Source organism: Lonchura striata, chromosome 8 (assembly GCF_050655825.1).
Source record: "Lonchura striata isolate lonStrDom1 chromosome 8, ASM5065582v1, whole genome shotgun sequence".
Classification (NCBI taxonomy): domain Eukaryota; kingdom Metazoa; phylum Chordata; class Aves; order Passeriformes; family Estrildidae; genus Lonchura; species Lonchura striata.
The window spans coordinates 8884033-8897364 of record NC_140710.1 but is presented as its reverse complement, the minus strand read 5'-3'; the positions used below and the strand labels follow the sequence as shown (position 1 = coordinate 8897364).

General features: G+C 49.4%; 1 protein-coding gene across 1 annotated transcript; it reads right to left on the bottom strand.

Moving 5' to 3' along the window:
* Positions 1-451: 451 nt before the first annotated feature.
* Positions 452-8732, bottom strand: TMEM275 (transmembrane protein 275). Its single transcript, XM_031505485.3, has 2 exons — positions 8294-8732; positions 452-4479 (listed from the first exon to the last, which is right to left on the bottom strand). Exon 2 carries the CDS (start codon positions 4387-4389, stop codon positions 3841-3843), a length of 549 nt encoding a protein of 182 aa, XP_031361345.1. The 5' UTR covers positions 4390-4479; positions 8294-8732; the 3' UTR covers positions 452-3840.
* Between the last annotated feature and the right edge of the window lie 4600 nt (positions 8733-13332).

Genomic DNA, 13332 nt, shown 5'->3' with positions numbered 1-13332 from the left:
CAGCTGAAATAATCCAGTCCAGAGACACTGAATCAGAGCAGCCCACAGTCCTCACCCACCCCAGCCCACAGCTCTGCTCCTCCTGTCCCTGAGATCCCAGGGGCCACAGTTCACATCTGGCCTGTTCAGGTACCCAGATGGGGGTTAAACACACACCTGCAGCCAAAAATGGCTGGATGTGGTTATTCCTGTGTTAGTCACAGCAATGGTAGTGGGAGTCTGCAGTGGGACTAGTGTTAGGCAACCAGGACTCCAAGGAAAAGTGGCATTTGAGAGGCAATGTGAATTCTTAGGGACACTTCTTCCTTGCAGCTGCTTGCACTGTCTGGGAAAACAAGCAGGAGAGTGAGGAGAACGAGGCAAAATGAACACAGACAGGATTGAGGCACACACAGTCTGGGGATAAAGGAGAAGGTGGTTGTTAGAATGAAAAAGCAGGCAGGCCAAATGCTTTCTGAGTGCAATTATTTTAATGTGTCTCTCTTTTCCAAATTCCACATTGCACACACAGAAATAGCAATTTTTTAAAAAAGACTCACACCAGAAATGCTGACTTGGAGAACTAGGAACTCTCCTTATCTCCCACTACACAAGGAGGCACAAGATCCACAACAACATCAGGCACAGCTGATCATGGGGGTGAGCAGACAGACAGACGTGGAAATCACAAAAGACAGAAGAAGGCAAGAGCAGGAAGGCAGCTGATGTTCTCACGGCCACCTTGCTGGGCAGGCAGCTGGGCTCACAGCTTGCTGGGCACACCCACCACACCAGGGCATCAGCATCTCACTGGTCCTGCACCTCTGCCTGCCCAGACACCATCTCTGCTGTTGTCATCTCTTGGTCAGGCATTGTATCATCCACCTCTGGTAGCATTTCACAGGGCAGCTGTGATAAGGAGTGATTCCAGGATACTCTCCAGTCCTGGCTTTCAAGGCTTCAGTGAACAAAGAAAGGAATTGTGTGGTTATCACTTGATTTTTACTAATTGGCTCCGAGTGCTCAAAGAAAACTCTTGCAGTAACCATATTCACATGGAAAATGTCTCTAAAAGAATTCCAAGCTGTTGTATGCTAGTGAGGCCAGCAAGCTGGGAATCAAACCTACACCAGCAAGCTGTTCTGCTTAATTGCTACAGCACTCACGGGCAGGCAAGACTCGAGGGAGCCTTTTTCTCAGCACAGCAGCTCCTGCACTCCTGAGGGCAGGCAGTGCTGGGGCAGAGCTCCCCGAGGAAATGAGCACAAGGGGAATCACACAGGGATCAGCCCGTGCAGACCCACCCACCTCAGAGCAACATCCTCATCCAGGTGTGCCAGTACCAGCCCTGCTCCTTGGCAATGCTCATCCTTACAGCAGCTTTCCATGGAGCTGGGAGCAGGTGCTTGCCCTCTCACAGCACAAATCAGTGCCTTGCCCAGGACCTGGAGGTTGTACCAAAGACTTGAACCTTCATCTACCCAGCCCTACACAAACACCCTTCTCCCAAATCTGCCTCTTCTCCTCCCAGTCAGTACAGACCCACCCTGCTAAAATCAAGATGTAATTCCTCAGTGGAGAAGGAGCTGTTGGAGGCAGTGAACTGCTGGAGGACTCAAGGACTCACATTACAACTCTGTGGTTAACCTTAATCACTTCCATTCAACCTCAACCTACCTGGGCTCATGCAGGGACCATCAGCTGCCCAGGGGCTCCCCAGAGCAACCAGGACACCTCTGCATGGCCTCTGCAAGCACCATGGCCTTTCTCTGCAGCTCCCACATGGCCACACATGGTCCTTGGCACAGCACCCACATGGCTCCCACAGCCCGGCCACACAGAGGTACCTGGTGGCCAAGGGGAGCCTTGGCCATGCCACAACCCCTCTCTCTCCTCCAGCACTTCCCCTTCAGCCCTCCCACCTCTCTCTACATGCAGTTCTGATGGCTAAAGCCTCAGGGTTGTGTTGTCCTCAGCCGAGCAAGCAGCTGGTGCTGGGCTAAATGGGAAGTGTTTCCTTCCTATGGCTACAAGAGATGTGAAGTACTGTAAGAGAGAGATTACTGGAGGGAACATGACATGGAAAACACATCTCAGAAGACCCGAGTGATGGTGAGGGCATGGGCTGTTTGCTGACCCTTCTAACCTGGGAAATTTGAGCCATCAAAGGGAGGTAGTAGGATGCAGGATTAAAATAAGCCAAAGTGTGCAACTCTCTGTTGCAGGATCACAAATGATGAGAACTGTGAGACAGTCAAGGTGCAAATGGATTATTTCATGGGGGAGAAATCCATTCAGGGCTGCTACACACAGACACCACTTCCAGCTCAGGAAGCTCCTAAGCAATAGCACATTGGAAGCTGGGAAAGCACTTCTGGCAAGCAGCATCCTGGTTTTCCCCTGTCTTTATGTCCCTCTCCAGACCTTGCTCTCAGCCTTGTCATATATTGGATTCTGGGCTATCTGGGCCACTGAAGTGATGTGCTATGGTCCAGATGATTTCCTTGTCACTCAAAGTCCCAGACACCTCATTTCAAATATAGAGTTACCATAAACAGAGGACCTGAGCAGCCATTCCTACTCCAAATCCACTCTCTTGCTGCTGCACATACAAGTCCTGCCTAGCAGTGCTTGTCCTTCCTCATACTGGTCCCAGATCCCACACGTGCACAGGAGTCAGAGCAAAGCCCTTCAGCACAGCACCGTGTTCCCAGCCAGAGGCACCCAGAGAAGAACACAAATCCTTTGCAGCATTATTCCATCAGATGTGGGTCTTTCTGAGGCAGAGGGGGTGTCTTTGCTTGGAACAGCTCTTGATAAATTCTCTTCTGCAAACTCATCCCACTGCTTTGCAAGCCCATGGGCGCACTGAGCAGCCCATTTCCTGCAGCAAGGATCCACTCCTGGGCACTGGATCTCACAGTCACTTCAGGGAAGGTGGTGCAGTCACCATCTTCCAGCACAGCTATTCTGAAGTCCATACAGTTATCTACCCCCTGCCTCAAGGCGTGTCCCAGGCCAGCCTTCCACAAAAATAGGGGAAGAATGTTGCCTAGTACTCAATACATAATCACGGCCCAAAAATTAAACTTGCAGGCTCCTGTTAGTCTCTGGTAACCCCAGGAGCTTATCCCCAAGGATTCAGCCTGACTGCTCTTCCAAGAAATACACTGTGAAAAGTAGCAGAGCTGCAGCTCAAGCTCATTAACATGAGAGGAAAATACCAGTGCTGGTTGTGATCCTTGTGGTTCCTTCACTTAGAATAGGCAGTAAAATCACTCGAAGGAGGGCAAGATGGGGCGAGAATTTTTGACACAGGAGAGATGGTTTCACACTGCTTTTTCAGTAGCAAAGACATAGCTTTGTCCCTACTGCCAAAAAGTCTGGCACTAAAACAGCAGAAATCTTCTTGTGACTGAGTGGCAGCAAGCTGTAATTTACTGCATTCCTGCTTCTTTTATGTCCAAGAATTGCTTCACTTCTGAGAAGAAAGAGCTGTCATTTGTCAGTCCCATATAGTCTCTCCTTCCAACTGTCACATTTCCACATTAGAGCAGACAAATTAATTCATTCCCTTCTTCCTATCTGCTCCCCAGAAATGGCAGCGTATTTCCAGGAACAGAGATCATCTTTTCACAGCAGCATCATTACCAGTTTTCTTTTTAAAACTGCATAATGGGCATGTTTCAGCAAAAATCTGGATTTTTTTTTTTTTCCTGCTGCTGCATGCACCTCCGTTAAAGTGGTTCAGAGAGACCTGAGTGTCTGCTGGCTTTTCACAAGCACCTTCCCCACATGGGCACATTTCCAGCCCTCCCACTGCAGCATTTGGCTGGCTGCTGACAAAAGCTTTGCCCGGGTTTAGGACGTGGCCAGGTCCCTGGGCAGGTTGAGCTGTATGGCCTCTCCCCCCGTGCTGTATTTGGCCACTGGCCCATTGCCTTCCATGGTGAAGAGTTTGCAAGCCTTGGCGTTCTCGTGAACCGGCGTGGACTTTTTGGAGGAGATGGGGGAGTTTGTGGGGCTCAGCTGGACGGCGGTGGTGTCCTGCACCGTGTGCTCACTGGTTTCAATTTCAAAGGCTGTGTTGCCAGGTTTGATCAGCCCAATGTTGGAACCTGGTTTGGATTTCCGGGCCCCGTGGGCTGGAGGCCTCCGGCTGCAGATGCAGCAGGCACCGAAGAACGTGAAGGCCACCACCAGCAAGATGGGTCCGATGATGATGGGAGGGTTGTTCACAGGGAGGAAGGTCCCAAAGGCAAATGCTCCCACTAAGGTGATGTTGATCCCTGCTAGCATGATGCAGAGTCCACAGGCACAGCAGAGAGCAGGGGAGGGGAGGCCCTGGGGTCGGGTCTTTTTTTGAGTGGGTTTTTGGGTCAAAGAGGCACTGCTCTTTTCACTGAACATGCTGGGAAGAGTCTTGGAGGTCACCTCAGTCCTCACAGGGCAAATGCTGTGTTGAGAAGGTGGTTTCCAGTCTCCTGTTGCCTTGAAATCCTGGAAAGGAATGAAGAAGCAGCTGTGAGAGCAATAAACCAAAGCACCTTTCCCCCACCATTCCTGGTGACCAGCATCTCCTCTGGGCTTGCTGGTGCCAGCAGCTAAGCACAAATCCAAGCCCACTTTCAAGGCTGAACTCTCCCTGACTGTGGGGGCCACATGTGGTCACTCTCAAGCTGGAGCACTGAGCCCAGCATGCTCCATGTCCTTTGCTATCCCTGTGGATGCTGCCCAAGTGAATCCGAGCGTGCCGTGGCCAGAACCTGTGCCATAGTGGTCTCACAGGGTTGTCACCACGCACACAACACCTGCCCAAGAGACAGAATCCAGCACTGCCCTGAACATCCCTCGCTGCAGTACCAGGGTGATGTATTTTTGAATGGATAATGGTCCACAATTGTGACAGAAAAGGGGACACTTTGCTCCATGTCTCAGTTCTCCAGTAATTGAAATGAGTCGTCCAGATTGCCTTTCCAGCCAGTGGGGAATAAAAGGGCCCAGAAGATGATCCAGAACATCCCCAAAAATGTCTATTCTGGGAGGCTGAGCTGACTAGAGAGGCAACCCTGGGGATCCTTTGAGCAGGTAACACTTGGATGCTGAGTAATACAAAAGCCATCCACAGAAACTGAATGACACCCTGTCAGTCACACAATTCTGTAATAAAATGGGGCAAATGTGGTGTTTTGTCAGCTAGACCATGCTTTCTACCATGCATCTCACCATCTTTGGTGCGATCACAGGAGACCCCACAGAAGAGGACTGGGAATTTTGTTTGCCTTGGCAGCCATAAACCCAAATTCTATAAGGCTTGAGCATGAGCAGTATCAGCTTCAGGATGGAGGCTCATGGAAACTGAGATGCTGAAGTTGAAAAAGAGTCTGTGTGGGTTCTGTCTAGGACCCAAGGCAGTAACACAGCTCTAACTGGCAGTAGCAACTTCTCCATGGAGGAGATTATTGGATGTGATGAGAGCTGGATTTGTGTTTGCCATACTTGCTGGGAAGTCAAATTGCCAGAAGCCAATTTGTCAGCAGTTTGCTGGTGATGTCTTTGATTTTACAGGCAGGAGAGCATTTCTCTTCCCAGCTGGATTGCAAACAATAGCAGTCTGTTCTTCCTTCCTCTCCTGCCTAGCTCCCTAGCTTCTTCCCTCCTCTCCTGTCAAATCCCTTTCAAAAGTATTGTCAGCAAAAAACTGATACCACTCAGTTTCTATGGCAAGAACCAAGAATCTCTGTTGTGCTATCAACACTGTGTAGCCACTGAATTAAACAAAAAACAAAACAAACAAAACAAAACAAACCTCCCAAAACCAAACAAAACCACAAAACTAACAAAACCACAAAACAAACAAACAAAAAGCAACAACAAATAATAAGCCATCACCCATCACACACCAGTGGGATCAGCCGGGCATTTTCAACATGTTTCCTAGGTTATAAAATTTTCTGGCAACTCCAGCTGAGGCAAAGCTCTCTGCTGCTCTGTCAGGTGTCATATCTCATTTCCTTGGCTTGGGCTTTTGTTCAGACCCGAATGTGTGCAGCAGTCAACTTTCAGCAGAGTTCCTATTCAGTGAGACAGCTGGAGCTGACAGGGACAGGTGCATCACAGGATTAAATCCTTCCTCATCTGGGGATGCCTGGCTGTGGAGAGGCCTCTCAGCAGGCAAAGATTTTTCAGGATACTGAGAGTGTGTGAGGGAGAAAAGGCATTTTCTCCATCATCCGGGCTAACACACATCCATGTTTACCTAGCAGTGTCCTTGTGTCCTGCCTGGGAACCCTGGCATGCTGATGGGGCTGGTGCCCTGATTCTGCCTCTTTCACCAGCCCTGGACCAGCAGCACGATAGCTTCTGGTTAAAGACACATTTTTGCACTGTTTGCAGACCAGCTCCTGCAGATGCCAGCCCAAACCTTTAGCACACAGAGGCTGCAGACAGCGCAGTGTGGCTCTTCTCCTTGGTTTGCCTCACATTCTCCCAGGGAACTGTGGGGCTTCTCATGGTTAAAAAACATCACAGATTCACTCCATCTGCTTTCTTCCTCCTGGCTTCTCAGAGCTCGCCTGCTTCCAGTCTGAAGGAATTCTCCCTCCTGGAAGAGCCGGGCAGCTGGGCTCCAGCAGGACACTAAACATTCCAGCTGCTTCTGCTCTTAGGCAAGGCTTCACCACAGGTCTGGCTGCCCCTGAGATTTTCAAGAGGAGCTTCAACCTGTTGCCCATCCCATCTGTCAGTGGGCACCTGTAGCCACTCCAAAGAGACCCTGTGGTTTCTGGCTGCTGTCGAGGCTGCAGAAATATCACCCAGCATGGTCCCTCATAGCTCATTTTCTCTGCCTGGTAATTCTCGTTACAGATCCCTGAGCACAGGGGCTTAAGCTTGTCACACCCTCTCTGCAGCTGCACCAGAAATGCTCTGGCCATGCTGTGTCCAAGGCAAAATTTCTTTCCCCTCATCTTTGCTTGCAGCACCTACATAGGGTAATGGACCTTTCCCAGCAGAAAACAATGGACTCACTGGAGATTCCTGCCTGGAACCTCTCCCATCAGACTGGGGACAGAAGATCTTGGAAGTCAAGCATGATTGCAGGGCCAGAACATGATCTGCACACACACCACAGGGTAACTAACAGCACATAGAAATGTTTGGACTGGGAACACATAGAAAGTAGATCAGTGGCTGCTTTTGTCTTGATCTCCATATGAAACATCAGGGATTTTACATGAGGGATGCCTGTTAGACCACCAGATGACATGGGGCTGAGAAAGCCAACAGAGCAGTGGAGGATAAAGCACAAAAGAAACCAAAGCCACAGAATGCCTTACACTATCCTCTACCTAACAGGGCCCCATGACAAAATAAAGTCCATGTTTATCCTGACTGTCATGTACAACAGAAGCATCTTTTCTCTTCTGTCATCTCCTAAAGCACAGGCTGATGCTTCTCCATCCCCTTCTTAGCCACAAAGATGGGCTGATGTGGGTCAGCTCCCACTGCTGACCTGCCTGAAGATATCTGGCAGCTTTTACTTTTCACTACAGTGAAATCAATGGCTTAAAAAATTACCAACTTTTCAGCCAAATTATTCTGATCAAAATGACCAACTTCTGTTCCATCAGGAGTGGAAAAAGTTCTCTTCAGGCTCTTTGTTTCAAACAGGTTCTTTTCTTATCAGTTAGAGTGTAGGTTTTTCTCCAAACAATATTTCATCTTGAAATGCACTACTGCAAGCACTGCTGTGCAAAAATAAAAGCTACACACTCAAGCTGGCATGATGGAAATCCAGAGGCTATAATGATTCCTTCCAGGGGAATAGCCACCCCTCCCTGTACTCTCAGGGGCACAAAGACAGACTTTCATCCAATTCTCTGAGAGTTCCTAGAGCTTGAAGGGCATACTGAGATATTCAGCCAGCATTTTAGGCACATTGTTTAAAGCCATAGCAGCAGCACCAGCAGCATGTACAGCTAAGCATGCTTCCCAGGTTGTAGTGGAGAGAAATTGAGCTGTCATCCTTCCACACCGTCTCAGTGCAGCAGTACAGTGAAAATATTTGACAGACCACAGATGAGTCCCCTTTCCAGAGGTGTGATGGCACAGAAAAATAATGACAGCGATCAGCAAACTGAAATTGCAGTCAGACAGCTACAGCCACCCCACACACAGGCAGGCTCACAAACATACAGACACTAAACATTTAGCTGCCAGGAGAAGCACGAGACTTTATTTTCCTGTGCAAACTGCTGGGAAACTCTGGCAGGGCCAGAGAGAGCCTCGGCGTCTGGAAGGGAAGGATACTCACCTGGGCTGGAGCCTGGAGCCAGGGAAGAGGATGGAGAGAGCGGCTGCCCTGGGTCTCACCTTCACCCTTCAGTCGGGGATGACAAAGCCATGGCCAGTCCCAGCAGAACCGGGGCTGGAAGCCCAGCTGTGCGCTGCGGGGAGAAGGATCTCACATCCCTCCTCCTCTCGTCACCGGGCTCGGGAAACTTTGCAGGGGTGTCAGGCGGGCAGTCCTCGGCAGAGCTCCGCGGGCTCCGGGCGAGCTCCGCCGCCTTCCCCCCACTTTCTTCCTCCCCCTCGGAGGCCGATGCTGCTCTCCTTAGGCAGATGTGTGTTCAGCCGCAGCATCCCTGCCCCGCCGCATCCTCTCCTGCCTCCTCCTCCTCCCGCCGAGCCCGCGGTGCCCGGGAGGCTCAGCCCACCGCCCACCGCTGTCCGGCACCGCTCATCCTCGCCCCGCTGCTTTTCCTTCTTCCTTTTCTACTTCAAGGCTGCAGCTCCCGCCCCCTTCAGCTGACAGAGGTGCCCGGAGCAGAACAGCCCCTTTTTCCCCCAGGGAGAGGAAAATCCCGGGAGCGCATCTCCGCCGAGGGTCAGCCCCGGGGCGGGAGCGGAGCGCGGCGGCCGCGGGGAGCGGAGACAGCGCCGAGTGCCGAGGAACGGGATGCGGGCTCGCCGAGGCTGCAGCGAGGCACGGATCGCTCAAAGGTTTGAAAAGCACGGAACGAATAATAAAAAAAAATAAATACAAGCAGTGTGCCGTGCCTTTGGATGGTGGGGGGATGCCGGAGGGATTCGTGCGGGGAGTCCGGGCTGGGCGGCCGGCAGTGAGAGGCGCTGAGACCTCCAGAGGTGTAATGTCCGAGGCGTGGGGAGGTGCTAATAAATAGATAGATAAATAAATAAATAAATAAATAAATAAAATAGTCCCCAGGCGTAAAACTAATGTTTCAAACGAGCAAGCAGATCTATGCTACACTTAGAGGTAGTTGGTCTTAAACCACGCCTCATGCTAGACCCCGTTTTAAGCACAGCCAGATCTTAACTACCGCATTGAGGGGCCAATCTCCGTCTGTTTGCAGAGCTGGTGAGCACAGGGGACATGGCAAACTGTGAGCTGAGCACTGGATGGAGTAGAGATAATTCTCCCAGAGCTTAAGACTGACACTCAGCCGTTCTCCTCTGCTCTCCATGCTCCCACTGCTGTAACCAGCCTGGCTGCTGCCAGTGACAGCTGAGCACAGGCTCTTCTCCAATTTATTGCTGAACAATCCTCTATGAACCAGGCTGGAGCTCACTGAACATCAATCACGTTCCCCTCTCTTTCAGATTGTTGCTTTCATGTGAGAGAGAGAGAGGAGAAAGGTAACAGAGGTAGTGAAAAACAAAGGTCAAAGAGAGAAATCACTGAGGAGGAATGAACACTTCTCTCTGTTCTCCAGGCACCACTTCAGCCTGAGGATTCTTAATACAGCAGCATCCTCTACTGCACCCTATTGCATTTCACTTTACAGGTCATCCTAGAAATTCAGGCAAAACCAAACTTCACACAAAGGAGTTCAGTCTCTGCTGAGGAAGACAACTCTGTTTTCTCCTGAGCTTGAGTAATGCCAACAGCACACAGCAAGGCTTGAGCAACAGGACAGGAGGATATCACAAAACCAGCACTGATCAGATGTGTTGATTGCCTGGGCTTATAGACAGAAGCAACAGGGAAATCTCATTTCAGACCTTACCAGAGATGCAGTGTCTCCTCTAGGGATTCGCTGGACCTGTAACATGAAGTTCAAAATGGCTCAGTGTACTCAACCCTACCAGAAAAGTGATGAGAGGGTGTACAATGGAAGATTTTGTGGAGAAAATCTCCCCCTGGCATCTCTGAGACAGACAGTTCCACGTGTGGCAGAGCTGGTGTTCAGTGTTTGCTGCCTGCTGCTGGGTAGAGAAGCAGAGTGGCTGAACTCACCCCTGGTGTAGCACCCCAGAGTCCAGCAGGAACATTCCAATAAGCCATGTTTGTGGAGGAACTGTGGCTGTCAGAGGGGAAGAGACAGTCAGGGTCATTGATTTGAGCCCACTGCTCTCACATTGTGTAACAGCATTCATAAACTCAGGCTCCAAAGGGGCCAATTAATCCTGAATGATCTGCCAGTTGTGCCCTAATTGCACAAAGCACTGATGAAGAAGGCTGCTCCTGCTTCCCTTTGGCTGTTGCATGACTCTCCATCACACTTTCTTAATGGTCCACAAGCCCCCAAAAAGCCTTTACTGAAATGTTACATTTTTCAGGCTCCACTGAAGCAGTAATTCTGTGTTTTGCATATGTGGCCCTGACAACTAGCAGACTGCATTCATGTGATTAAAACAACTGCTAATTCAAGAACTGAAATTAAAGGCTAGATTTCCCACCGGTATAAATCAGAGCAGATTCATTTCCTTGCAGAGCTTTGATAGCTCATGAGCATTCATGATTTGCCAAGGGGTTTATGCCAGACTGATGGTTTCTAGCTTCAAACTTGCCAGGAACTGGGAAGCCCTGCCTTTTTTAGAGGAAAGATCTCAACCCTATGCTGACTAGAAATAATATTCCTCTGGGAGAAACTGTTTGTTCCCAGCTTCTGCTGAATTCAGAAATTAAAGTAAGAAATTTATGAATGTGAGGAAACATTTCCTGCTTGTCTTTTCCCACTGTCAGTTCCTGATTCTGGTTTCAGCCCTAAGAAATCTGTCTCAGGCACCCTTGCACCCACCAAGGCTGGGCTTTGGTGCCACCACATCCTGCCCTGAAGCAGGTCAGCGTGATGAGTGCCACAATACGAAGCTCTTGGACTTCACACTGCTTATGAGGAGCTTTTCTCCACGTGAGAATGACTGAAAAAAGGTGTGAAGGGTGGGAATGTTCCTAGAGGTTTCAAAGGATTTAGGTTGGGACTGCTCCTTGAGGGAAGGCACACAAGCAGCACTCATGAGAACAGCAGCAGGCCAGCAGCCTGAACCCTCAGCACAACAGGAGCAAAGAGCAGAGCCCATCCTGCTGCCTGCTGAGCTGTGCCCATCACAGAGAGTGTCAGGGAGTTTGTATCCCTTAATTAGATCATTAGACAAAGGTCACTGCAGAAACCTCCCCCTGCAGATTTCCATGAGGTCTCCAGATCTGGCACCTCTCTGTGAGATTACAGTTTAATTGCCTCTTAAGGGAAGGAAATGCCAGGCTGAAGCTGCTGTTGCTCCAAACCAACTCTAAATGCCACCATGTCTGTGTGAAAGTTTGCACAACATCACGATCCTCAGTGGCTCATGGCTCTCTGCTCTGTGCTGCCTCTGAAATTCAGAAGAGGCAGAGGCCAATTTCTGCAATGTTTATCTGTCTATAGCATCAAAAAGGAGGCAAAAAATTAAGTATTTGTCATTCCTAGTATTTGTCACTCCATTTCACAGGCAGCTGTGAAATTGCCATGCAGAAGATTTAAACCTATGAGGGACACACCTCCTTGTACATTGTGTAATTAAAATCACAGGACTCTACTGTGGACAGCACCAGCATTAATGTGCTCAGACCTAGAACACGGACACAGCTGGACCTGTCAAACACAACAGAGCAGCTGCAGCTCCAGGCACACGATGTTATCACTGGGAATGACCCAGGGAGGAGAGCTTGCTCTAGGTTTGCCACTGTCCTCCTAATCTGTGATTCTGACAGCTGTTGAGGCAGAATAATAGGTACCACCAGCCTGACATTCAGCATCACTAAAGCTTTGCCTCTACCCTCTGATCTACTGGTCTACCAGAACACTTCTGTGGTTTATTATGTTTTTTTAAATTATCTGGAGATAATTTTTCCCCATCACACAAACAAAAAAATACAAATCAACTAAACAGGCTTCCAGAATTTCAAACAAATTTCTCCTTCCTATGACATCTTCTCACAACTCTGAAAGGTCAGTGGACAGGAAACATCTGTGCAAGTGGCTGTCCTGGTACACAAACAGCTCAGGAGCTTTTTATAATAAAGTTTTCTCAAACAGGAGGAAATTAGTGGGTTAGTTATCAGCCAGGGGCTAATGTTTTTAATTACCTTACAGGGAGGGTTGGGTCTATTCTGTTTAGCTCTCAAAGGTTCCCACTGGCAGTCTAATTAGCAAGCAGCATCACGGGAAGAGAAGGCCTGAAGTTACGTGGTTTTATTCACCCAGGAGGCAAACACCCAGTTCATCCTCCTCTGTCACATCATGGTTCTCTCTGCCAGACACACCACACCAAGGTGCAGTTGATCTGGAAGACACAAAACCACACCCTGTGCCCATCAGTAGCTCTGCTGCATCATTTCAAACCTGTTCATCAGGCACTTCAGTCTTGCATCTTCTTCTTTGAAAGAAGGGCTGATAGAGATTTTAGTTGAAGGACTGTTTGTCCCTCATAAACCAAAATCAGAGTGTGCTTCACATCTTAGAGATTATACAGTGGATGTTGCATGTTACATTTTATAAAAGTTTTTCCTTATTTTTCCCTTCCTCTCCAGGAAGAATACACAAATACATCTGACCTGGTTTTGGGTAGCACCACAAGAACCACAGATGTACACGAGGCCCCAGACATGAGGCATCAAGTGAGCAAGGAACTGTCCTTCCAAGAGGATTTATGCTCTGCTATTGGGAGTATGCCTCAGGTGAATTTGGAAACATTCCCCAGGATGGGATCCAGGTGGCATCACAAACCAGCACTGGAATTTTGATGATGAAGGAAAAAAGATGATGGATTCTGAGAGAAAGCAATAACCATTCTTGGGGCTGAGCCCTGCACACAGGGAAAGGCCAGCCAGCCGTGCCACTTTCTGACTGTGGATGATGGACCACATGTATCCATCATCCTCTTGGGAACCAGTTCCACACAGGGATCCATTGTCCTGCCCACGGAGCTTTCCTGTCCATCCAGGCATTCCAGAAGCCTTTTGAGCAAGGCACTGCTGCCCAGTTCAGCCATGCACAACATCAGAGCCTGACTGCAAACGTGCTCTTGGAAGCCTCAGATGCAAATACGTTCACTTCTCTCATCCCTGTG